Source organism: Carlito syrichta, unplaced genomic scaffold (genome assembly GCF_000164805.1).
Source record: "Carlito syrichta isolate Samal-C Ts95f unplaced genomic scaffold, Tarsius_syrichta-2.0.1 Scaffold305681, whole genome shotgun sequence".
In the NCBI taxonomy this organism is placed as follows: Eukaryota; Metazoa; Chordata; class Mammalia; order Primates; family Tarsiidae; genus Carlito; species Carlito syrichta.
In genome coordinates, this window is record NW_007249777.1 from 234,115 (window position 1) to 260,160 (window position 26,046).

A 26,046-nucleotide genomic window follows, 5' to 3' on the forward strand; every position below is an offset into this window, starting at 1 on the left:
ACTCACCTCAGCCTCCCAAAGGCGCGGGATTACAGACTGAGCCACCGAGCCCGGCGAGTTGGAGCTATTTTGCAAGTGACAAAGAAAAATGTCAGGATTTAGGTAGACTTCTCTTTTAGGACATTTGGTATTGAAGAGACAGTAGCTTGCAGTGTTAGCAAGGCTGAGGGAAAGGTTTTTTAAAAAAATATAGCTTATTGGTATGAAGTAATAGTAGAGTGATAGAATACCTTTGTAGTCTTTCAAAAAGAAACTGAAATGCTATGCATAGTATTCTGAAGTAGTACATTAAAAGATAACTTTATGATCTGGTAGTTCTGGAATAACTTAGTACCTTATAAACCAGTTTCCAATCTTTACCCTGAGCCTGTTTTCTTCTTCATGTTACAACCTTTGTCCAGAAGCATTTGAACAAAATAAAGTTTTATAAAACTGAAAAGTTTTAGTCTTAACATCAATTGTTATAGAATGTAGATTTTATATCAAGGATAGGATACTTCCCCAAAACAAAAACTCTGCTTATGTTACTCAATACAACATTTTATAAAGTTTTAAATATACTAGGAATAAATTATTTGCCTTCAAAATTTTGGCCATACCCTTTCATCTGGTTATACTGTGTATATAGAGTTATACTTTTGTTTTTAATAGTTCTTTATTTGGTATTTTTGGGTTTTTTTGAGTTGGAGTCTTACTCTGTCACCCAGACTGGAGTGCAGTGGCCACTCCCGGCCACCACAGCCTTGACATGCTGGGCTCCAGCGATTCTTCCGCCTCAGCCTTCCAAGTAGCGGGAACTATAGGTGCGTGCTACCACGCCCAGCTAATTTTTTGATTTATTGTAGAGATGAGGTCTCGCCAAGTTGCCTAGGCGGGTCTTGAACCCGCGGGCTCAGGCAGTCCACTCACCTCAGCCTCCCAAAGCACGGGATTACAGGCTATTTTGTATTTTTAAAAGTTGCCATGTTCTACATAAGATTTCACATATGTCATGACTCAGAATTGGTTTACCCAATTGGGGTTTCGAATACGAAATGTGAAACCTTATAATTGTATCCTGAATTTTGAGCTTTTTTTTAACTGAGATATTAATTATACCAATAAACAACTGAAGGAAGAAGGGGGAAGATAATTCAGTACTCTATCAAAATTGAATTGGAGTATTAGTCAATAGTTAATGTTCTGTTTCATTAAGACCATAAAATGTCAGAATGACTTTCTGTCCTTATGCCCTTTCTTTAAAGGAGAAAAAAAGTATTTATTTTATTTTATTTTTTAAATAGATGATTCCTCCCAGGGGCTGTGCTTATGTCTGTATGGTTCATCGACAAGATGCATTTCGAGCTCTTCAGAAACTCAGTTCTGGATCATATAAAATTGGGTCCAAGGTCATTAAGGTGAGATTTTGTGGGGGCAGGGTGGCAATTTTTTAATGACTATTATGTTAAAGTCTAAGTTTTCCATAGGAAAGGGTCACCTGCTCTTGTTCTGTTGGAGTGTTAGAATGTTTCTGTATTCATCTTCTTTTTAAACATACGGACAAGCGTCATCAGAAACTTGTTATTTCAGTGTTACTGTATTACAGAATTTAATATAAGTAGAATAATTAGTAACCAAAACTTTGTCAAACATTTGCTTGAAATCACATTTACATAGTCAACCATGGCTTATTTTATGAACGGGAAGTTTTTCCATTTTTATAGGTTTGTCTTTACTTTTCCTCCTAATACTTGTTAATATGCTCTCTAATTATATTTTTAATTTCTCCCTTTTTAAAAAACATCATTTCTTATAAAAACCAGTTTCTTGTCAAGGGATTATCTGTAAGTATATTTTTATTTCTTAGTTGTTTTTTTTTTCCACTCACAATAAGAACTGGGGTCCAGCTGTGTTGCCTAGGCTGGTCTCCAACTCCTGGGCTCAAGCTGTTCTCACACCTTGGCCTCCCAAAGTGCTGGGGTTAGAGGTGGGGCCACTATGCCTGGCCCCTCTTAGTCTTTTATTTTTTTGAGTTGTAGTCTCACTCTGTCACCCAGGCTGTAGTGCAGTGGCACATTCACAGCAACCACAGCCTTGACCTTCTGGGCTCAGGCAGTCCTTCCACCTCTGCCTTCCAATTAAGCTGGAAGTATAGGCGTGTTCCACTGTGCCCGGCTAATTGTTTGATTTGTTGTAGAGACGAGTTCTTGCCAAATTGTCCAGGCTGGTCTCGAACCCACAGGCTCAGGCAGTCCTCTTGCCTCTACCTCCCAAAGTGCTAGGATTACAGGTGTGAGCCACTACGCCCAGCTCCCTCTTGTCTTTACACTGATTATTTATTTTTCCATTGTTTTCTATGATTAATTCACATTTTATTTCTGCCATTTAAGGGTAATTTATTTTATCAGTTTCTGCAACTGAATGAAATCTTTAAAGGAAATGAATGTATGTTTGTCTTTTGTCATTTCATGGCAGAGAGTTTCTCTGTATAAAAAACTAAAGTAGCACTGGTCTTCTATTTCTTGGAGTACAAAAAAAAAAAATTTTTTTTTTTTTTTTTTTTTTTTTGAGTTGCCCAGGTTGGAATGCAGTGGCATGCTCATAACTACTGTAGCCTTAACCCTGCTGGCTCAGGTGATTCTTCTGCTTCAGCCTTCTAAGTAGCTGGAACTACAGGCCCCCCCCCACACCTGGCTAGTTTTATTATTATTATTATTATCATCATCATCATCATCATTATTTTAATTTATTGTGGAGACAAGGTCTTGCCAAGTTGCCCAGTCTGGTCTCAAACCCTTGGGCTCAGGCAGTCTTCTTGCCTCTGCCTCCCAAAGTGCTGGGACTACAGGCATGAGCCTCCGTGCCCAGCAAAAATATTTTGTTTAAATTATACTGGTCCTGATTGTTGCTAATGTAGGTTGACATTTTTATGGTGAAAAGTAGATCTGGAAAATGTTGTTTTACAGTTATAGTAAGAAGTAGAAATAAATTCCATATTGTAAATATTATCTAATGCAAGGTTTATTTTAGAAATGAACAAGTGTTTCAGCTTTGCTCACCCAATTGTTTTGTAAAACTAGTTTTATTTGTATTTATGTTGTTTAAATATAATTTTGAACTTTTTGTCTTGTTTTTGTATATATTTGAACTTCCTTTTTTTCCTCTTTCCATTCACAATAGATTGCTTGGGCTTTAAACAAAGGTGTAAAAACGGAGTACAAACAGTTCTGGGATGTGGATCTTGGAGTTACGTATATACCATGGGAAAAAGTTAAAGTGGATGACTTGGAAGGTTTTGCAGAAGGAGGCATGATTGATCAGGAGACTGTAAATACTGGTAAGAATTTTACAGTCATTTTACTGTTTAAAAAGTAAGAAAACTTAGAACTATGCTTAGAAAGTGGTAATTGAAATGAATTTTAGGTGATTGGGTAAGCTGTGTATATTTTATATCCTAGATCTATCTTCCAAAAAGAAAAGGTAAACACTGTTGTATCCTTGTATATGCTTAGTGTGTCCTATTTCCTTTTTTAACTTTTAAATTTTTTCTTTTGAAGATGTGGGGGTTAGGTTTACAAATATTCATTATGCAGGTACCCTTGTTGATGAGGTGTGCCCTCCCTTCCCCAGGCAGGTTCCAACTACTGCCAGTTCCACCTTCCTGCCCCACCCCCCACCCCTCTGCAGTTTCCCACTACTCTCAATCCTTTTCTTATAGTATTATGATAGTGTTCAAGTTTCGCTTATGAGTGAGAACATGTGGTCAGTTCTTTGTTTCTGTGAAAGGTGTGTCCTATTTCATAGGTGTCACAGTATAGACTAGAAGTCTGTAAATGAGGCATTTTTCATGTATGTGTTTTAAAATTTTTTTATATTTAAGGGAGCGTTGTGTATATTAAGGCTTTTTTTAACTTAATATTTTTAATTCCTTGAGTTTATGTGAGAAATGGTGACTTGAGAAACTTCTTTGAAAAACTCTGCAGATTATAGAATAGAATCTTAGTTTAGGGAGCTCTAGTTGAGGTTCATGCAATGCTAGTATACCATCTAGAATGCCTTTTAGAATACTGTGTGATCATTAGCCTGCTCTTTGTAAAAATGTGTTTGTCTTTTTATTTTAAAAGATTCCAGTTATAAATTCATGATGTGATTATTAGTTATATTGAGTATCTTAAAATTGACATTTCAAAAAGAAATGAAATATAACATATACCTTATTTTTTCACATCTTAGCTCAATTGTTTTTTTCCCTGTCAGCTCCCCGACACCTTCCTGGCTGTTCTCCCAGACATTCATTCATTCAGTCAGTCAATATTTTATTTCCTACACTGTAGCAGGCCTGTTTTTAGGAACTGGAATTATAGCAGTGAGATGAATAGACAAAAATCTTTTGTCTCATGGAATGTAGTACAGAGGTTAACAACCTACTACTCTTGGGCCAAATCCTGCTTGTAGCCACTTCTATAAATAAAACTTATTGAAATACAGCCATGCTTCCTTATTTACTATTTTATTTTTTATTTTCAAGATGTGGGGTACAATTCAAGATTAGGTATACAGATGTTCATTATGCCGATACCCTGTTTACTATTTTATATGACTTTTGTTTGTTTTATTTTTGGCAATAGCAGGTGAATAGTTGCAAAAGAGGACATATGGCCCGTAATGCCTAATTCCTGAAATGCACAATAGAAACAGTTTGCCAGCCCATGTTCTAGTGCAGGGTACCCCAGCCCTTAGAACTGGACCACGCAGCAGGAGATGAGTGGCGGGCCAGCCAGTGAAGCTTCATCTGTATTTACAGTGCCACTCCTCATCAACTCACGTTACTGCTTGAGCTCCACCTCCTGTTAAATCAGCTGCAGCATTAGATTCTCATAGCGGCACAAACCCTGTTGTGAGCTGCGCATATGAGGGATCCAGGTTGCCCGCTCCTTATGAGAATCTAATGCCCATGATCTGATTAACATTAGCAGTGAGGTTTGACTGCATACACTCACCACTCCGTGGAAAAAATTGTCTTCCACAAATTCAGTTCCTGATGTCAAAAAGTTTGGGGACTACTGTTCTAGTGTGAAAAAAATAAACTTTATGTGACTTCAGCATCTAAGCTCTCAGAAGAAAAAAGCAGGCAAAGGAGTTGGGCAGTGTGGGTGTGGAGGTGTATTGTAGTTTTTTAAGTGCTTGCAGAAGGTCTAATGAATAGAGTGGTATTTGAACAGGTGAGACGTGCAGCCATATGGGGAAAGAACATTCTATACAGAGGGAACAGCACATGTAAAGTCTATATTTAAAAATAGGAATAGTAGACCAGTGTAGCCTGAGCAAAGTAAGAGAGGAGTGAGTAATAAATGAAGTCGGGGGGGTGGGGCATAAAGTCATGTGAATCTTATTAGTCTTGTTTGATCTGTACTCTGAGTGAGATGGAGAAATATGAGAGGAATCTGCAGAGCCTTGTTCTCTTTTTGGATAGCTGGCTGTATTTCAGAAGGATTTTACTGCTCTGGGTTTAATTCTTGACTAGTTGTTCTTCCTTTGTTTTAGCTTGTGATAAAAAATTGAATAAGATTGGTTCTTCTATCAGACAGTCATTGAGATCTGTATCTACTGTCTCCCTTCTATGCGTTTTCTTTAGACTGTTTTGTATCTTTCATTTGTGCCTCATGTGCCATGCTCTTTAGGACTTTTTGGCATCCCAATCAGGTTTATTTGGATAAAATCTAGGTTGGCACCTACAGTTACAGATATATTCTAATATGTGCCAAGGCTGATGAGGAACTGAGATGTGAAATAAATGCATACATAGAAAAAAGTGAATAGTTGTGCCTATCAAAGGAAATCACTTTCCGATATTTTGTTTAGAGTGGGAAACTGTGAAAAGCTCAGAACCCGTTAAAGAGACAGTCCAGACAACTCAGAGTCCAGCTCCAGTGGAAAAGGAGACCGTGGTCACAACTCAGGCTGAGGTTTTCCCTCCACCTGTTGCTATGTTGCAGGTTAGTGCTGGGTAGTTTTAAAAACAAAACAAAACTGTGTTGTTTTCCATTTCTGTTTTTACTCATGTATTTATGAAACTTGGAGGAAATTGTCCAAAGTAGAATAAATGTCAGTAGTGTAAGGCAAAAAAAAATTTTTTTTCTTGTAAATCTCTCTCTCTCTCTCTCTCTCTCTTTTTTTTGGCCAATGCTGTAGTAAATTGTGCTAAACACAATTAGGTTTAAAATAAATAAAGGTAAATATGGAAGTATTGCTTCTGAGGACTTGCATGGTTTTCTTTAAGTTCCTGTTTTTCTGAGAAGTTAAATTTAATGAAATATTTATTGAAAAATTATCTTTAGAAATTGTCATTCATATTTAAATATATTTATTTATTAATTAAATACGTATTTATTGAGTTCTGGCTAGAACACGTAAGCCTGTCCTATGGAACTCTCATTCTTAACAGGGTAGACAGATAATGTAAGATAAGCAAGATTATGAGAGAGATTGTGGAAGGAGAAAGGTAGTGTAAGGCTGATCAGGAGTGCCTGGGTATAGGTGCTTACAATTGTAAATAGAATGGTCTATTATAATTTTGAATAGATAGAACTAATTGAGAATGTGAAATTTGAGCAATAACTTAAAGGTGCCTAGAGAATTAACCTTCTTGATGTCTGAGGAGAAGAGCATTCCAAGGCAGAAGCAAAAGCCAGTGCAAAGGCCCCATGCCTGGAACATGTTTGGTGTGTTCCAGGAATAGGAAGTGGACTTGAGTAAAGCTAGTGAAAGGCAGGGTAGGTGAAGATAAACCTCTCCAGACTTTGGTTTCCACTCTGAGTGAGATGAGCCACTGGAGGATTGTGAGCAGAGAAGTGACTTGATGTGGCTTACAGTTTTAAGTGATTGCACTGGCTGCTTTTTTGAAAATAGGCTGTAGTGAACTTTGATAAAAGCAGGGAGACTGTTAAAAGACATTTGTAGCAGTCCAGGTAAGAGGTAGTGGTGGCTCAGAATAGACTGCTAACAGTGGAGGTAATGAGAAGTGGTCAGATATTAGGTGAATTTTGAAGGTACAACCAATAAGACTTCCAGGCATGATTGGATTTGAAGTTGTGAGCAAAAGTGAAGACAAGGTTTTTGGTCTGAGAAATTGGGAAGATAGAGCTATCACTGTTAGAATGGGGAAGACTGGGAAGAGTCCTTTTAGGAAGGACATTTGGGAATTCAGTTGTTCTGTATATGTTAGCATGAAGTATCTTTTAGACTACAAAGTTGAGATGGTGCATAGATAATTGATATGATGTGAAGTTCAGAGGTAAAACAGGTAAATGTTTGGACTTTGTGCACAATACTTAAGCTGGGAATGAAAAATATGCTTAGGAGAAATTCAAGTCATTCTAAAACTGTTTGTTGACATGCTTCCTGATGCTTGTTAGATTATATAACATAGGTAGGCATTCTTAAGCTTAGTGGGAGATGGCATTTTAAAATTGAGCATGAGGCCAGACTTAGTGGCTCAGCCTGTAATCCCAGCACTTTGGGAGGCCCAGGTGAGTAGATTGCATGAGCCCATGGGTTGGAGACCAGCCTGGGCAACTTGGCAAGACCTCGTCTCTACAATAAATCAAAAATTAGCTAGGTGTGGTAGCATGAGCCTGTAGTTCTGGCTACTTTGAAGACTGAGGTGGAAGGATCGCGGGAGCCCAGCAGGTTGTTGCTGGGGTGGCCATGAGTGTGCTATTGCCCTCCAAGCATGGGCATCAGGGTGAACCTCCAACTCAAAAAAAAAGAAAAAAGAAAAAAAATGAGCATGATATTCAGTATCTGACTAGGTGACCATTACTTTATATTACATGAATGTACGATAGATTTCACAATCTCCAAATAAACTATCTGTTTAGTAATTCTGCCTTGTTTTTACTTTGAGTAGCTTCATTCACAAATACATAAAAGTGGGTGGGGGAACTATAGCATTTTTTACCTTTCTGAAAAAGAAATAGAAATAATTTACCTTTAGTTGTTCTGAGATGTGATCGTTCGTTGCCAGTAAGTACACTGAGTAGTGGCCTTTTTCTTTCTGTCCACAAGATTCCAGTGGCGCCTGCCGTGCCTACAGTTAGTTTAGTCCCACCAGCATTTCCTGTATCAATGCCAGTTCCTCCTCCTGGATTCAGTCCAATCCCTCCACCTCCTTTTCTACGAGCAAGTTTTAACCCTTCACAACCACCACCTGGTAAGGAATTTTCTTATTATTCGAACTCTATTTGGAATGTCATTCAAGTTGTTCTTTTTCCAGGTTGAAATGAGCAGTGGTTCTCAGACCTTTGTGTACAAAGAACCGGGAGGGCTTGTGAAAGCGCAGCTGCTGGGCCCGTCCTCTGGTTTGTTGTTTCTTTTAGGACTGTGGTAGGGCCCGAGAGCTTTTATTTCTAACTAGTTCCCAGGATAGTCTGCTTCTGTCTAGAAGCACTGACAGAGAAAATAAAATAATTCCTTTAAAATCATCGAAAATCATTACTCTTAAGTAAAATTTGTGAAGTTTCTGTATGAAAGTTCTCTATAATTATCACCCTTTCGTCAGAAGATTTGCATTGGATTCTATAGATTGTCCCTCGTCAAAAATATTGTGTTCTGTTTTGGAATTAGAAATTATTTTTTTAAATCTAATGAATTTGGAATACTTTTTTTGACCTGATAAATTATTGATAAACGAAAGTTCCTCAAATTAGAGTTCCTAGGTAAAAACTATAGATTACAGGAACAATACACATCAGTAAATGTATACATAGAATTACTTATATAGTTTGAAATAGAGCTTTTAGTATTAGACTATGTTAGGTTAGAAAAATGAGGGAGAGGTTATAAGGACTTTAGTGATATATATTGATTTTTAAAAGTTAAAAGTTTTTTTTAAATTCATGAATTGTTTGCATATTACAAGAAAAGAGATACAGTACTCTGATTCTGCAATTTAAGTTCTTAGCCATGGGGTAGAGTTTTAGCAAGACTAAAAATTTAAATTCATTATCTGAGAATGATTGTATTATAATTTATAGGTCATATAATGTGAATTTTTAAAGTTGCAGTTTAATATGTAATTGGAAATTGGCATTTTAATAAGAATTTAACTTTTGAAAAATTACTTTGGTCAAAAATTTTCTGTTTTTGTGATTTCAAAATTAAAATTTATTTTAGAAGATATTTCTAAATGATTATTATGTATCACAGTACATAGACTTTATATAGTCATTGTTCATCATTAATTTATTGAAAAATCACATACCTTTATTCTTTCCTTAGTTTTAGCCACTGTTTTCTAATTGAATTTAGTGGTGGCTTTTTATTATTTAAATGCAGAGAAGCAGATTTATAGTTCGATCACTTGATATTTAAAAGTATTAAAAGGCCAGTATTAAATTGAAGATTTATTTCAATGCTTAAAGCATAATATAACATCATCCTATGATCTAGTGGGTAAATGCATATATCATAGAAATAAAATGATATATTTGACAGATGACTTTACTGCATGTAATGTGATCAGTAGCTTGAAATACAATTGTTTTAACTCTCCCCTTGCTGTGGCTTTTCTAACATTACCTGGCATCTGTTAATCTATTAATCACAGAACTGGAGTGAATAAATAAATAGGATGTGCTTATGATCAGGCTCTCTCTGTCTTACTAGCTTACCAGGGATCAAATAAAGTAGCATATATAAAACTGTTTTCAAGATAGAAAATATATAAACAAATATGAAGTTGTAGTAATAAAAGATAATTTTAAGAATATGGTGTCTTATTTGCAGCTATTGAAATCTTTAATTTAAAACAAGTAATTTTTCTTGTGCTATTTTATTTTGGGGCCTTTTTTTCCATGTAGGTTTCTTGCCACCTCCAGTTCCCCCACCTGTTGTACCACCACCTGCAATTCCACCAGTAGTACCAACTTGTGAGTTTTCTGCTTTTAAAATTTACTTTATTATTGGTTTCCATTCATGTGAATTGTTAATTTTTGTATTATGAAAGTTTTTAGACAAATGCATGTATTAGATGATTTCTAAAAAATTAGCAGTATCATATGGCAGTTATTTATTTTTTTTGCTTGATTATCTCAGAATGTCTTTTTATGATTGGTTTATTTTAGTCAGAATTCAAAGAAGGTTCTCCCATCATATTTGTGGTTTCTGTTTTGATGTGTTTATTAAATGTCTTAATCTACTGCAGTCCTGCCCAAACCCCCCTTCCTTTTCTTTGTCCTTCCTGACTCGTTTGAAGAAAGTTCACTTCTTGTACAGGATTCCAAATAATGTATTGGGTTTTTTTATTTCCTTATGGTATTTAATTTGTTTCTTTCTTTGCATTTCCTATAAAGTGGAAATTCATCTTTATTCGTAAGAATGCTTTAGAAGCAGAGTGCTATAGATGTGGTATTACATCACATCAGGAGACGTGTGATGCTTTTTTGTCTCACTTTTTTTTTTAGTAGACTTTATTTTTTTAAAGCAGTTTTAGGTTCACAGCAAAATTGAGCAGAAGGTGTAGAGAGTTTCCACATCTCTCTGGAGTGGTACGTATGTTACAGTTAATGAACCTACACTGACACAACATTATCACCCAAAGTCCTTAGTTTAAATATTAGAGTTCACTGTTGGGGTCTTGTTTTACTTTTAGTGGCGTTGAGATGGATCAAAGCATTCAGTGGAACCTAACTACCTTTTAAGTGTTTATATGATGATGGTTTCATCCATTGTTCATTGTTGATTGAATCTACTTTTCATTAGTTGCAAAATGGCGATCCTTCTAAATCTATCATTCCTTCCACATTTCTTAGGATTTTTTATTTTATAAAGAAAAGTTTTTCCTGCTAACTAGTAGTACATAGTTACCTTGAAGTAGAGTTTGAACAGGAAAGACAGGGCAGATGCTAAATCTTTCCTTCAATTGCCGATTTTCAGAGTAAGTAGTTCTGTAGGTACTCCCAGTGATATCCAGTGACTGAAGAGAATTTCTCTTATTTCTTCTGTTCTTCTCTTCTGCCCCCTTCCTCTTCTTTCTTCCTCAATTTCTTTAGTGTTTAAGGATTGATGAATGAATGGTTGTTTCCAGTTAGTTGCTTTCTTTTTTCTTTTGGAAGTGCAAATTGTTTCATCTTTGGCCAGTGGGAGACCTTTTATGTTGCTTCTCCATCCTTTTGAGATGACTACATTCGCATTTGAGAGCGTCTTAGCTTTTTAGCCCAGTATATCCCAGACTAATCATGTGTCTTCCTGCTCCCAAATGGTGTATAGTATTTAGAGACTTCTGTCTGGATAGTACATTCTCATTTTGCTCTTGGTTTTTTTATTGAGTCTAGGAATTTTTAGTGGACAAAATTAGAAAATACATATTTTGAACAGAAAAAAATGAATATGCACTATTTATATAACAAGCTAGCTGCTTTGATTTTTATACTTGCCTTTCTTCTCACGTACTGAAAACAATAAACATGCTTATTTTCATTATCCTACAGTGTAGACTTAGTACACACAGTAGTTTGAAAATAGTATGACCAGTATTACTGCCAATAAGACTACTGTGTGGAACTAAGATTTCTCTGCTGCTTTCTTTGCTGTAAGGATATATAATCAAATTACTGTTACCCAAAATAATTCTCTTTATAGTTGTGGCACTAACTTCATATGTACCTTTTTTCACATTTTCATGTAATAAATATCCCGACCTACTTGAGTTTTGATATCTTTATATCTATATTACTTCTCTTTTTTTTTTGAGTTGGAGTCACCCAGGCTGGATTACAGTGGCATGATCACAGCTTACTGCAGCCTCAAACTCCTGGACTCAAGCAATTCTTCCACCCCAGCCTCCTGAGTAACTTTATTTCTTGCTATGTTGCCCAGACTGGTCTTGAGCTAATGGGCTCAAGCATACTCTCGCCTTGGCCTCCCAAAGTGTTGGAATTACAGGTGTGAGCCACTGTGCCTGGCACTGATAACTATTTTTTTTATGCTAGAGTAGATATTTCAAAAGGAATGCAAATCAGCTCAAAAGTAAATGTTTATAGACACTAATTTATTCATTTGTTTCCTTTTCTCCATTATTAGACATTTCAGAGATGTTAAATACAATTTATTCATTTTATTCCTTCTACTTTTTTTATCTAGAGTAATTCTCCAGACTTTAAACAAATCTTCAGTAACTTAAGCAAACCTATCTCAAAAATTAGACCTGAAAAATCACTTATGATGAGAAGAGTATATATGATATATAGAAATTTTTAAACTTTTAAAATCTAATTTTCCTCATATTCTTAAACTTTTTTCTCCCTTTCAGTGTTCAGATAGCATTAGGATCCTTCCTTCTTGGTATTATTGATTAAGTAAGAATTATTTGTTCTTTCTGATAATGAGGCAGTGTATTCAGAAGTCATTTCTGAGTTCACCATTCACAGAGGCTACCTTAGAGCCTACCTCCCAGTTATTTCTTCCTACTTTATTCATCTTGGAAAATCTGGAATCAGTTAATGGAGAAATAAATACTAGTGTGCCAGGTGCTCTCCAAGTTGCTTTCACTGTCTCATTTAATTCTCATAATTCCTATATGTGATCACAGATGGTTTTATCTTTGTTTTATAGCTCTGTTATGTTAAGTTTGTCCAGGTACTTAGAGTTAAATGGGAGGATAAAACATTTCCTAAAGTCTCCAAGTATGATTTGAAAGTATTCTAAATGTCATAAAGGGAACTAAAAGTTGTAATTGTATACTTACTTTGTATTTCTCTGGTTCTGTTTTTTAACACACAACTGGCATATCCACTTAGGGATTTGTCTACTCATTCTTTAAAATGGAATGTTACTAGCTTTGTGTGTAGTCCACCTTATCTATTCCTATCTCATGAGTTTCTATCCTTGTTTAACAAAAACTAGTGTACGTAAGGACCCTGTACGTTGAAATTTCAAGAAGATTGGACAGACTGTTATTCTCATACACATTTTTTAGTCTGCACTAACCATTTTTGTATGTTTAGATGGTCACTTATCTGGCATCCCTGGAAAATTGTCAATTTTTTATTACCAGAATTAACTCTCTAAATGCTGGTCCTTATTTTACTAAACGTTTTTGGTGGAAATATTTCTAAAAAGTATTTTTTCCTACTTTTAAGAAGTAAAGCTTTCTAAATATAATTTAGCCTCTTCCTGATGACTCATTTGTCATTTTGAGCATCAGTGATTATATAATGTGCTTAGTAATACTGGGATGCCATTAAATTAAATACTCAAGCTGCCAGAAAATTCAGCACATGAATTGATTAACTGATTATACCTGAAATATATTTTTCTCCTCTTTTAAACAGCTTTAGTGCAGCCACCATTATCCATGACCCCAGAAACTGTGAAAGACGTTGGATTTGGTAGCCTTGTGATCCCAGGTGGTTCTGTTGCCAGCAGTCTTGCTGCTTCTACTCTGCCAGGTGGAAATGTTTTTAATCCTCCAACTAAACAAGCAGAGCCTGAAGAAAAAGTACCTCATCTTATAGACCACCAGATTTCTTCTGGTGAAAACACCAGATCAGGTAAAACAAAAAACCCTACAAGTACAGTTAACTCATAACTATTGGTGTTTAATTCTGGTGTGCCATACGTGTGTAACCAATTCAGTGCACATAATGTTGAGATATTGCAGTTTTTTGGAAAGTGATCACTATGCCCTGAAATTTCTATTTCAAAAAAGTGGCATTCTGTCTAGGATAATATAGATTTTAATACGTCTCCATTAAGAACTGCACCTTGCCCCCTTTTTTTGGCCTGATGGGACTGCTTCAATGTGTTGTTGTCAAAATATGATTTCACAAAATCTGTGTCAAAGATCAGAGTGAGCAAGTACTAGATAGGAATAACCTCTACAGGAACTTACTTCTATTAGGTATAATCCAGCTAGGTCCAGAAGGTAAAGACAGTGTTTGAAAGCAATAGGTCCATTTTTAAATGGCCCCACTATTGGGATATTAAGAATTTAGAAGGGCTTTTATTAAATGTGGAGACTGTATAATCCTTGACGTTTTTGTTTTAAGTTAAAACATTTCATATGAAGATTTTAGGTAACAGCTCTACTTTCATTTTAATATTTAAATTTTACTCTGCATAATATTAATAATTTTAGCTTCGTGTGTGTGTGTGTGTGTGTGTCAGTTTCACTCTGTCACCCAGGCTGGAGTGCAGTGGCACAATCACGGCCTGCTGCTGCAGCCTTGACATCCAAGGCCCAGATGATCCTTTTACCTCAGCCTTCCAAGTAGCTGAGACTGCAAGTGCGTGCCGCCATGCCCAGCTAATTTGTTTGTTTATTGTAGGGATGAGGTCTTGCCATGCTGTGCTGCCCAGGCTCAAACTCCTGGGCTCAGGCAATCCTCTCACCTTGGCCTCCCAAAGTGCTGGGATTAAAGGCATGAGCCACCATGCCCAGCCTGCTTCAATTTTTATTTAGTATCTAGAGTACTTTGATGCTTGCAGGATACAAGTAGCTAATTAACTCTAAGCTAATTACTGGAAGTCTATAGCATTAATTATAAATGTTTTATACCAGAATGACTTATTTGTGGTTATTTCTCCTCTTTTCATTTTAGTGATTCCAAATGATATTTCAAGTAATGCTGCAATTTTAGGAGGGCAACTACCAAATGTGACAAGCAATTCTGGAATTCTGGGCATCCAAAGACCAAATGTATCAAGTAATTCTGAAATTCTTGGGGTCCGGCCATCTAATGTTTCCAGTAGTTCTGGGATTATTGGAGCCCAACCACCAAGTATTCTGAACAACTCTGGAATTTTGGGAATACAGCCACCAAGTGTGTCAAATAGTTCTGGACTTTTGGGAGTGCTACCCCCAAATATACCTAACAATTCTGGACTTGTAGGAGTACAGCCACCAAATGTTCCAAATACTTCTGGACTTCTGGGAACACAGCCACCAGCTGGACCTCAAAACTTACCCCCTTTGAGTATCCCTAATCAAAGGATGCCTGCAATGCCAATGCTAGACATTCGTCCAGGACTAATACCACAGGCACCTGGACCAAGATTCCCTTTAATACAACCTGGAATTCCTCCCCAACGGGGAATCCCTCCCCCATCAGTACTTGACTCTGCTCTTCATCCTCCACCCCGTGGACCTTTTCCTCCAGGAGATATTTTTAGTCATCCAGAGAGACCTTTTCTAGCTCCTATAAGACCAAGTGTAGACAATGTTACTAACCCAGAAAAAAGGATACCACTCGGGAATGAGAACATTCAACAGGAAGGAGATAGAGATTACCGTTTTCCTCCTCTAGAAGCCAGAGAAAGCATTACTAGACCTCCTCCTGTGGATGTTAGAGATGTGGTTGGACGGCCTATAGATCCAAGAGAAGGTCCTGGAAGGCCTCCATTAGATGGTAGGGATCATTTTGGAAGACCTCCTATAGATATAAGAGAGAATCTTGTGAGGCCAGGTCTAGATCATCTTGGTCGAAGAGACCACTTTGGCTTTAATCCAGAGAAGCCCTGGGGTCATAGAGGAGATTTTGATGAGAGAGAACCTCGGGTTCTCCCTGTCTTTGCTGGTCCAAAAGGCTTACATGAAGAAAGAGGTAGATTTCGGCCTGGAAACTATCGATTTGATCCTAGAAGTGGTCCTTGGAACAGAGGATTTGGACAAGAAGTTCACAGAGATTTTGATGACCGGAGAAGACCCTGGGAGAGGCAAAGGGATAGGGATGACAGAGATTTTGATTTCTGCAGAGAAATGAATGGAAATCGTCTTGGACGAGATAGAATTCAAAACACTTGGGTCCCCCCTCCTCATGCTCGGGTTTTTGATTATTTCGAAGGGGCCACTTCTCAACGAAAAGGTGATAATGTGCCTCAGATTAATGGTGAAAACACAGAGAGACATGCTCAGCCACCACCTTTACCAGTACAGAATGATCCTGAACTTTTTGAAAAACTGACATCTTCAAATGAGATAAACAAGGAGAAGAGTGACACAGTTGCTGATATAAAAAGTGAACCAGTGGTAGAAAGCACAGAAACTGAGGGGACATAATCATCACTCAGTAGGTAAAAGATACCTTTTGTAAAGTTGTCATCTCTCTGTAATAGGTTAATGGCTGACTGGACCATAGTTGTTCACTTTTGTCTGCCAGAATTAAGTTAATCTGATGTTCATGTTCACCTTTCTCTTAAAATAATTGTACAACTGACTTGTATAGACATTGTTCTTAATATGAACATGGTAGGTAAACTTTTTTTTTATTTTTCTGATAAAATATAAATGTTGCCCCCAGATTCTTTTAATGTCAAGGAAATGAATAACAGCTTGTCAGAGACTTCCTATGGAAGAAAGAATTTTTTAGATATTATCATTAGGTTGGATATGGTAATAGATATATTTCAAAATAGCAAATGATGGTATATCTTATCCATATCTTTAGGCTGCTGCAGAATTTTAAGGTAATAGACAAAGCTGTGATATTTTATGCAAAGACTGGCTCTAGATATTTGAGGAGCACAATACAGAGATTTTTAAAAGTGATTTTGTAAAATCTACACTATGGTCTCTGTTTCTCCAAAGTAAGTGTTTGTGACTTGTTCCTCATACTGCAGTGAGTAAAAAAGAAACAAAACAGCAACATAAATATTAAAGTACGTTTCAATGTTGGGTGAATTTTGTTTTTAGATGCCAATAAAACTTATTTGTTTGATAACAGTGTTCTAGGAATTGTATTTTTTTAACCTACAAATTCTTAAAACCCTGAATCATTATTAGCAGCATGTGCTTATTAGTTTTTGCAGAAGTTTTCTATTATCTTATAATAACAACAGTGAAGAACCGTGTGGTGGAAAAAGCATGTACTTTAATATAAAAATCATGCAGTCTCATTAGTATGTATGTAATGTCTGTGTATACTGTGTAAGTCATATGTAGGGCTTTTTTGGTTTCTGTTTCTCTGTATGTCTATCTTCATGAACATACAGAGAAAATAGAAAGCTGAAAAAGTTTAGATAATAAAATATTCTTTAAAACCTTATAGAAAATTGGAGAAATTTGGCTTATTACCATTGCTCTTAATTAAAGCTCTTAATCTTAATGAACGTAAAATAAGAAATATAGAGAAATTCATTGGCATTTTGGCAGTTCTTCTCAACATAGTTAAGCATGAAGCCAGATTTAGCATGGAGCCAAATTTCACATAAATGCTTGCATTGCTTTGTTTCACACTATATTTGCTGTTCTGCATAGATAGTGCTAGCACTAAAGTACTTACTGGTCACATGCCTGAAGTAAATTTATTAATTGCACAAAAATGTATAGTGGTGTTGGTGGACTTAAAGTCATTAATTTGTATACCAGTCCATCATGTTTTCCTCAGGCTCTGGGTAACACCGTAGCCTCCAAGGTAAAACAAGTGAAGAAAACTTGGGGGGTGGTTTCCTATTTGTTTATTTTTGCTTTTCATTTTCATTTAAAATGCTTTTAATTTTCATTTAAAAACTATTGATGTTTTTTAGTTTCTAATGAAGGCGTTTATTTGGTTCTGTGAATAGTCATTTTGTTTCCTGTGCATTTCCAACAATTCATACTTGCTCTCTTTATGTAAAATTCCTAAACTACTTTTGTCAAGCTTCCAAAAAATGGTAGAGCACACCAGCATTTAAATTTAATTGGTTTTGCTTACGTCTGATGATTGAGAGAATCATAACAGCTTTAAGGTTCCTGGCCAAAAATAAAAGACTTCTTTTTACAAGTTCTGAGAAGAGATAGTACATTATTTATTTTGTTATTTGGAAAAGTAGGTGAGAGTAGAAGTGTTTAAATGATGTTATTTCCAAGATAATTCAGTTCAGTCAATAATTTGAGTTGGTTTCAGATCTATTCCTTTAGGTAACGAGGAAAAACTGTCATATGGATACAAAGTTTTAAGTTTTAAGAAAGATTGGCCTTGTCCTTAAGCAACTTATATTGACTGGAATTTCTTTCAAACTACTTTAGTTGTGTTTACTATTCTTAAACTTAAGTGACACTCACTTGGGTTAAATAGCAATAAAAATTTTGAGACTTTCTAGTGATTTTTTTAATCAAAGCCTCTTATCACTCTTGGCCTTCATGTGTGTACTTGAAAACAAATCATGTACAAGTGTTGCACTGGTTTGAAGATTCTAGTGGTGAAAGTTACCTAATCAGTTGTCAGTACTGTATCTAGAAACTGAGCTTGAAAATGTGTGATGACACTCTTAAAATAGCTGTAAAGAAATTATTGTGTGCTTGTTACTTTGTTCTTGTTTTGTTGTGTAGAAGTTAAGTGAAAGGAGATTTTTTTTATCCTCACTGGATTTCCAAAACTGACAATTGCATTTACCGTTTGGTTTAGTGATGGAGAGAAAAGCTAATTGTCTTAGTTTAATAAGTTTGGCATTGGGATCTATCACATTTGTGATGCTTTTGGTCACAGTTCCTTCACTAGAATGCTAGTGATTAGACACGAGCAAGGAGTAGCTTAACCACTTTAATACAGTGATGTGAAGTGCTGCAGGCAGTAACTACTAGACACCAAATCGCAGCGTTTTTATTTGTGACATGCTAGAATTAGCATGGATTAGTAACTGAACCATTAATATCCAATTGTTCTTTCTTACGTCTCCAAACATTTCATTAAGCCTTGGCTTCTGTTCTTAGCATAAATGCATATACCATACTTGATTGTGTATATTGTAGATAGAAACTTAAAGCAGTCTTTCATGTGATAGGTAGACTGCTCCTGTATTATAATTTTATTTCAAATGAATGGGCAAATACTTTGAAAGTATTAGGAGGTGAAATTTTGGAAGTGTGAAGTGAATCATTTAAAAACCCTGGAAGTAACTTTATATACTATTTCATTGATTAAAAAATCTATTAGTTTTTTTAACAATTTCATCCTTTCTGGAGCAGTTCCTTTTGTCCTGAGAACTTAGTTACTTCATTAAATGTATTTGCCATTTTTCACTCATGTAAATGATCATAGTTTTATGGAGTCACATATTTAGAGTTGTTTTGGGGAGTTTTCTTGCATTTAAAAAGAAAAAGTCACCTTTTTTAACTTGAAAAAATACTTTTTTTATAAACTATTTTATTGACTGTAAGGTGCCATTGATTGAAAGAAGCACCATTCAGAAATAGAAAATGCTTTTGATGTGACACATGTATCAGTGATTGTGGACGCATCCCTGATTCAGAGATTCATTCCTGATTCAGTGATTGTAGACATATTCCTGATTTGAAATGTAAAAAAATCTTAGTCAACGAAATACAGTATTTATTACCGAAATAGACATTCAGTTCAATGAGAAGGTGTGAATATTAATATTCAGTGAATTTGAATAACTTTCCTACTGATCTAAACTTTCATTTATACACACAAATACTTAGTTACTTCATTAAGAAATCACCCTTAAGTGATTTCAAGAGTATTTTAATGTTTTTTCTCGTTGTGTATATTTTAGATAGGCACAACCTTTAATGAACAAGAAAACTTTAATATTTAATTGAAAATAATTTTGTTATATCTTATGTGCCTTTATCATCACTACTGGGTGCTATATTAATAAAATGTTTTAGTGGCTTTTAACTTTCAAAGAAGGTAAATGTTAATATGTTTCTCTTTAAAAATAAATATTTTACTTTCATAATACATAATAAAAAGGAGAGCATGTATCTAAGTATACATTCTAAAGATAGGCAAAATGAAACTCTAAATTATTTTAAATAATCATAAAGACTACAATGTGACAGAATTTTGTTTCCTTAATTTTCATACTGTGGTTTTATATAGAACATCTTTTCAACTGTAACTTGAGTTATAGACACTAAAAATGTTTTTACTTCCAACGGTAAAAAACTGAATATTATAATTTTTAATGGGAGGTTTAAAAACCAGGTACTTTGATCCAGCAAAACCTTCTAAAAATTACTGGTGCAGATAGTTTTCTTTGATGGGGAGACATACTTTTGAAAAGAGCATGTATTGCAAATAATGTACTCTTTTTTTTTTTTGGAGTTGGAGTCTTACTCCATCACCCAGACTGGAGTGCAGTGGCATGCTCCTGGCTACCGCAGCTCTGACGATCCTTCCACCTCAGCCTTCCAAGTAACTGGAACTACAGGCACACACTACCATGCCCAGCTAATTTTTGATTTATTGTAGAAATGAGGTCTCACCAAGTTGCCTGGGCGGGTCTCGAACCCTGCGGGCTCAGGCAATCCACTCACGTCAGCCTCCCAAAGCGCTGGATTACAAGCTGAGCCAGGAGCCCGGCCTGTAATGTACTCTTAATCAGGAAATGAATAACAGAATCACCTAGGGAGCTCTTTGAAAATTTTTTTTGTGAGGGAAGTGGGTGGTGGTCACCACAGACTTACTAATACAGAATCCTCTGGGGGTGATACATGTATAAAATATATTTATGCACACACCTTCCTGGGTGTATATGCTTTTAAAATTTTCCATGTACCACCATCTTAGATACGTTAAAATATGTAAATCTTTATTATACCACATACTTGAGATTCTTAAATTTTTTTAAATTAAAATAGTTACATAGAATTATTTGTAGTGTTTCAGTGAACCATCAGTCGTGACAGTTGATGTTAGAGGATGAATCAAAAGTAGAGAAGTCATTATGATAGATGATTTAAGTTCAAACATTAAAAATGAATTATAGCAAGAAAGAAATGGAGCCATATGAGACAGTTATGTACGAAGTGTTTTTTACTCAAGTGAAACTTTTTAATAGGATACCTCAAAGAAGAATTTACTTGATATCATGTAAATGCTGTAACTATAGAAAGAGCCTCTTTGGAACAAAATTATAAGCGTCAAATTTATCAGGGACCAGAAGTAATGTTACTAGTAGGACTACTTTGATATGGGTTGCACATTAAAAACTAATGCAGATCAGTGGTTCATTTGGGCATGAGCTTTGCTCAGACATTTTTCTTCCTATCCACTTAGTTCCCTTCTCTTTCTGCAGTCTCTTTTGATCCTGTGTGTACACTTAGAAATTACTCTACTTTGTTTTAAAGTTTATCCAAGCTACAGAGAAAATGTTTTAAGTAATTTGTATAATACAGTATATCAAGGAATAGAATTGTTCTAATGGGGTAACTTCACATTGTATGAGAGATGTTAGTTACTTCAGGTAGTTAACTGAATCCTTTAGCCTAGAGCTTAATAGATGGTTTAATGAGTAATTACAGTTTAATGGCACCTGGTGTCCTGTGTTCTTTGTCTCCCTGGCATCATCACCACCACCATCTCCCTACCCACCATGGACAGCTATCACTTTTTATTTTTCTGCCTTTCCCATAATTAGCCTCTAAATCCTCTCATCATAGCCCACTGTGCTTCTTTTTGACTCATCATTCCAGGCAAGGACTAGCAACTGGATTTGTTGTTTGCATTAAAAGTAGTTGGCTGCCCCATGTCTAAGTGTTTAAATACCTTGACCAGCGTTTAAATACCTTGACCCTATAAAATAAGTGTTTTGTCCTGTAAATAACCAGTTATTGAAGAAAACTAAGAGGAGCAAAGGAAAGGCTAACATCGAATGTTTTTTAAGACAGCACAGATTTTATAGCTCTTGGGTTTTAAAAACTGTCTTTCATAATTGCTAGATATGTGACTTCGGACAGATTACTGAGCCTCTAAACTCTAAACCTCATTTCTTAATAGCTGATCTGCAGAGTTTTTTATTGTTAAAGATAATGGCTAATATTTAGTGAACACATACTCTGTGACAGGAACTGGGATCATCGTATTACCTGTGTAATATAATCCTCATGACAATCTTGTGCAGTAGTTAACTATTTTAATATCTGTTTTACTGAAGAGAAACCTAAGTCATAGATTTAAATAACTTCCCAAAGTTGGCGTAACTTGTAAATGTTGAAGCAAAGACTAAGACCCTGGTGTACGAGATTATAAATTAAAGTATACCAAGTGCCTGAGGCTCAACAAATCTGGATATGCAGAAAAATATAACCTAACCAGGCTTATCCTCACAGCTGCAGTTAACCACTAAAGCTGTTTTCAAAGTTGCAAGCGTCTATCAGGGTTGTCTCCTTTTCTTGTAACTGCATAATCACTTCAGCTTCATGTTCTCAGATCCTATTTTCACGGTTTGTTTTTTTCTTGAGGTTACATCATGGCATAATATTTTTTGATTTTCTCAGCAACTCACTATTTTGGAGGCAGGTTTGTGTTGCATTGATGTTAAATCAGATTTCTTTTTGAAAACACCTTTTCCCACAAATAAAATAAAATTTCAAAATTCTTTTATCTTTTAAAATGCATTGTGCAGCAGAACCTGTGATTGCTTTCAAATTTGTATTTTAGGATGCAGTTTTGGCAGCTTCTTTCTAAAATTTAGCATTTATACACTATACATGTAACCAAAACTTAGTACTCAGTTTTCTTGTGTATAAAACTTCTCTTCTAGGAATATTTCATGGCTTGAATTAAACAAAATGTGTTGTCTTTATACAAAGTAAGTATTCAGTGTTAGTGTTTATTTACCATTTGAATTCAGACAGAGTTTAGAGACTAGCCTTTGTTCTTGATGGCAGTGGATAGTTTATAGTTATTCCTTATTTGAATACATAACCTGATTTTAGGTTTTCTTTCTCTTCAAATCATTAAACTCACATGCATATAAAGCTTAATCCACAGCATGCTGTGGTGCTGGTCTTGGATAATTCTTTCCAGAGTCCTTGGACAGATGACTCTGAACATTGTGGCCATATTATTGCCTAATCCACACATCAGGAGACTTTGTTTTCAAATCTGTGAGTTATATTTCTGCTAATCTTGGCAGAGGTAATTATTAGTTTTGCTTATGTTACAATTGTTACATGAAATAAAATGTTCTTACATTTGAACAAGCATTTTTTAATAACAAGAGTCTGTGGTTATTACTAAACCTCGGGCCAGTTTATCTATCAACAAGGGGTCTAGGAAAATAAGACTTGTATTAAATAATCTTTGAAAGTAAAGGATAATCCTTTTTAAGAATTGATCTTCTGTGGTGATTAATATTGCTTTGAGCCCTTTAGACAGGAAAGGATTGCATTTATCATATCACTGTGGTCATCCAAGGCTTAGGATTTAGAGATTTCTAAGTGGTAAAACTATCAAAGGGCTCCATTTAGAGAGTATTTTTTAATAAAATGTATTTAATATTTTAATTACAGACCTCTGTTTTCATTATATATTACTTTTTGCTAGCCAAATAGTGTATGACCACAGGTTAAAATGCATTTGCATACAGGGAGAGAAGGGTTTTGGGGCAGGTGGCGACACTAACATTTTAACCTCTGTGTGGTTGGGTTTCTACATAATTTGCTTATTTTCAGAAGTATCCTATTTGATAGACTTCGTCACCCATCTCTTCTTCTGAAGAGGAAAATTCAGAGATGCCATGGTCACACAGCTTTTGATTTGCATAGGTGTTTGATCTCAAGTTTTGCTGACTTCATAGCTGTGCTTTACTTTAAAAGGTGTTCCTTTAGAAAGGTAGATTTTAGTACATGGTCTGTGTAATTAGTTTCCTGGAGCTGTTACAACAACATCACAGACACTGGGCAGCTTAATTTTTGCAGAAATGTATCCTCTCACAGTTCAGAGACTAGAAGCCCAAAATCGAGGTGTCTCAGCAGGGCTATGTTCTCTCTGAAGGTTCTAAAGGAGAATCCTTCCTTTCCTCTGCCTACCTTCTGGCAGTTCTCAGCAACCCTCATTGTTCTTGGCTTGTAGGTGCATCATCCAATACCAGCCTCCATCCACCTAGTTGTCTCTCCTGTGTGTCTTCACATCATCATCATCCCTCAGTGCATGTCTGTCCAAGTTCTCTGCTTATAATGACACCAGTTATGTTGGTTTAGGAGCCCAAACTACTCCAGTGTTACCTCATCTTAACTAATTACATCTGCAGAGACCCTATTTCTAAATAAGGTTACATTCTGAGGTCCTGGGAGTTAGGGTTTCAACATGTATTTTGGAGAGGGGATGATGACACAGTTCAATCCATTATAGCCTATCATGAAATTGTATAACTATGTTAGCAACTGGGTAAATTGACCTTGAACATCTTATAACACACACATAATGAGAAAGGCACATTTTAGAGTGTACATCTTTACAGAATTCTATTTTTAAATTATTTGGGTGTTACAGCAAATTTAAATTTATAATATATTGCAAACTATTAAACAGGATAGTCAACACTAACTTTTTAAATGAATTTGAAATGCCCATACTTTTATGTGTCTTTAGTAATACTTGAGCTAAAGGAATTTGCAAAGGAAATCCAATGACATTAGTATAAAAAAGAATCTAGTTACTCTGAATTATTCTCCCATTAAAAAAAATTAATGCTGACTTTAAAGGTAGAGTTTTTTAGACTTCATTAAATATGCCCTAAAAATGTGCAGTGTTGTGACTTTCCACTTCATTTCTGTATATCATGCTTTTTTAAAAAAACTGATAGTATTATCTTGTTTTGTCTGCTTATTAACATTTCCTCTCTAGTTTGATATGACTATCATTTTGTCATTTCAGTGAGCAATTAGAAATGGGCCTTTTGTTTACCAAATAAAATTACCAATTTGTTCTCTATTTTAATATAGTATTATATAACCTTAATGCATTCCTCTATTTCTCATAGAATTAGCCAGCAAAATCTTTATTTAAGTAAAAAAACAGCTGTGTCTGATTGAGATACAATTTACATGGTGAATATGTGGGTTCTTACTAAATAGGTGTCTTTCATCAAGGACCTCTATAACTTTTGTAGAAATTTAAATGGAGAGTTCTGGTTATTCTTTGAAGAGCACCAAAGCACTTAAAACGGTTTGGCTCATATACTATATGGGTGTTCACTGTTGCTGTAGTTGGCAGTAACTGCTCATTGAGGCTTTGTGAACATTCAAGTCAGTGTTGTGTAGTAACTGCAAATAATCAAGGGATTATTTATGTAGATTTGAGTATTACTTCTCAAAGTCAGACGGGGAAATGGAGTTGTATAGTTCTCAGAGTTTCATAGGTCTTCTTAAACCTTTCCTACCTGCAAAGCCTCAACTCTTTGAATTCTATTTTTGTTTCTGGTCCTCATGGTCAACGTGGCTAATTTATTAGTCTAATGGCAGGCATCCTGCTCTCTCAAGTGGCGGGCCTATCATGGAAAAGTGGCTGGGATCTGATTTCAGGAATTCTATTAAATATGTCCACTTAGTAGCAATTTGGTAGTTACGAGTAGTATTGCTGATTTTCAGTGAAGTTTGGAAATCAAGTTTGAAGAGTAGATTTTTTTCCCATTAGACTTGAAGGGGGCTGATTCTTTGGTAATGGAAAAAGGACACTTTTCCCTTGAATATATTCATGTTTAAAAATTGTTTATCACTGAAATAAATAAATTAATTCCTTAAATTGTGTCTGACTGAATCCATTTTATGGGGAATCACATTTAGAGAAATGGTTTTAAAAATTATTTTACCTCCCCGTATGATACTGAGAATTTGAAAAGCATATTTAGAGCCATTTTATCTCAAAATCTCAAAGTTTGAAAACCTCAAATGACAGATCTACTTGGGGAGAGAAATAAAGTTACTCAAGTGCTGATTTTGATAGCAAAATCTGGCAGGTATGGGATGTAGGGATGTTAGATATCTATATAATAATTGTGTAAACTATTCGTTCATAGTAGCCAGTTTAGGAAGAAGTGTCCCATTGGAATTCACTGAATGCCACTACAGTGCTACTTACCTTTGCTTTTAAATGTAAAGGAGTCATTTAATTTCTTAATAGCTTAAAAAAATAACAGCTGGAATTTTTAGAGGATAATATAATATAGATACCTTCATATAGAAAACTAAATTTGGAATGGGGCAGTCTCCTAAACCATTACTGTTCGAGTCTTTCGTTGCACATTGATTATTTTATTTGTTGTACTAAAGCTGTAGTTGGAGAAGACTAAATACACAGTTTACCTGTACCTAAACTTACAGTGGCAAAGTCTTTATAC

The 26,046-nt window shown here is 35.4% G+C and overlaps 1 protein-coding gene across 1 annotated transcript in view; it reads left to right on the forward strand.

The window, feature by feature from the left end:
- The window catches only part of SCAF8 (SR-related CTD associated factor 8), a 164,861-nt gene that overhangs the window by 73,076 nt on the left and 65,739 nt on the right, over window positions 1-26,046 (forward strand). The window contains exons 14-20 of the mRNA XM_021714580.1: window positions 1,284-1,397; window positions 3,160-3,316; window positions 5,842-5,975; window positions 8,047-8,191; window positions 9,840-9,908; window positions 13,311-13,529; window positions 14,580-16,050. Of these exons, the coding sequence (XP_021570255.1) occupies window positions 1,284-1,397; window positions 3,160-3,316; window positions 5,842-5,975; window positions 8,047-8,191; window positions 9,840-9,908; window positions 13,311-13,529; window positions 14,580-16,036 (2,295 nt within the window). The 3' untranslated portion in view covers window positions 16,037-16,050. The remainder of the gene's footprint in view (window positions 1-1,283; window positions 1,398-3,159; window positions 3,317-5,841; window positions 5,976-8,046; window positions 8,192-9,839; window positions 9,909-13,310; window positions 13,530-14,579; window positions 16,051-26,046) is intronic.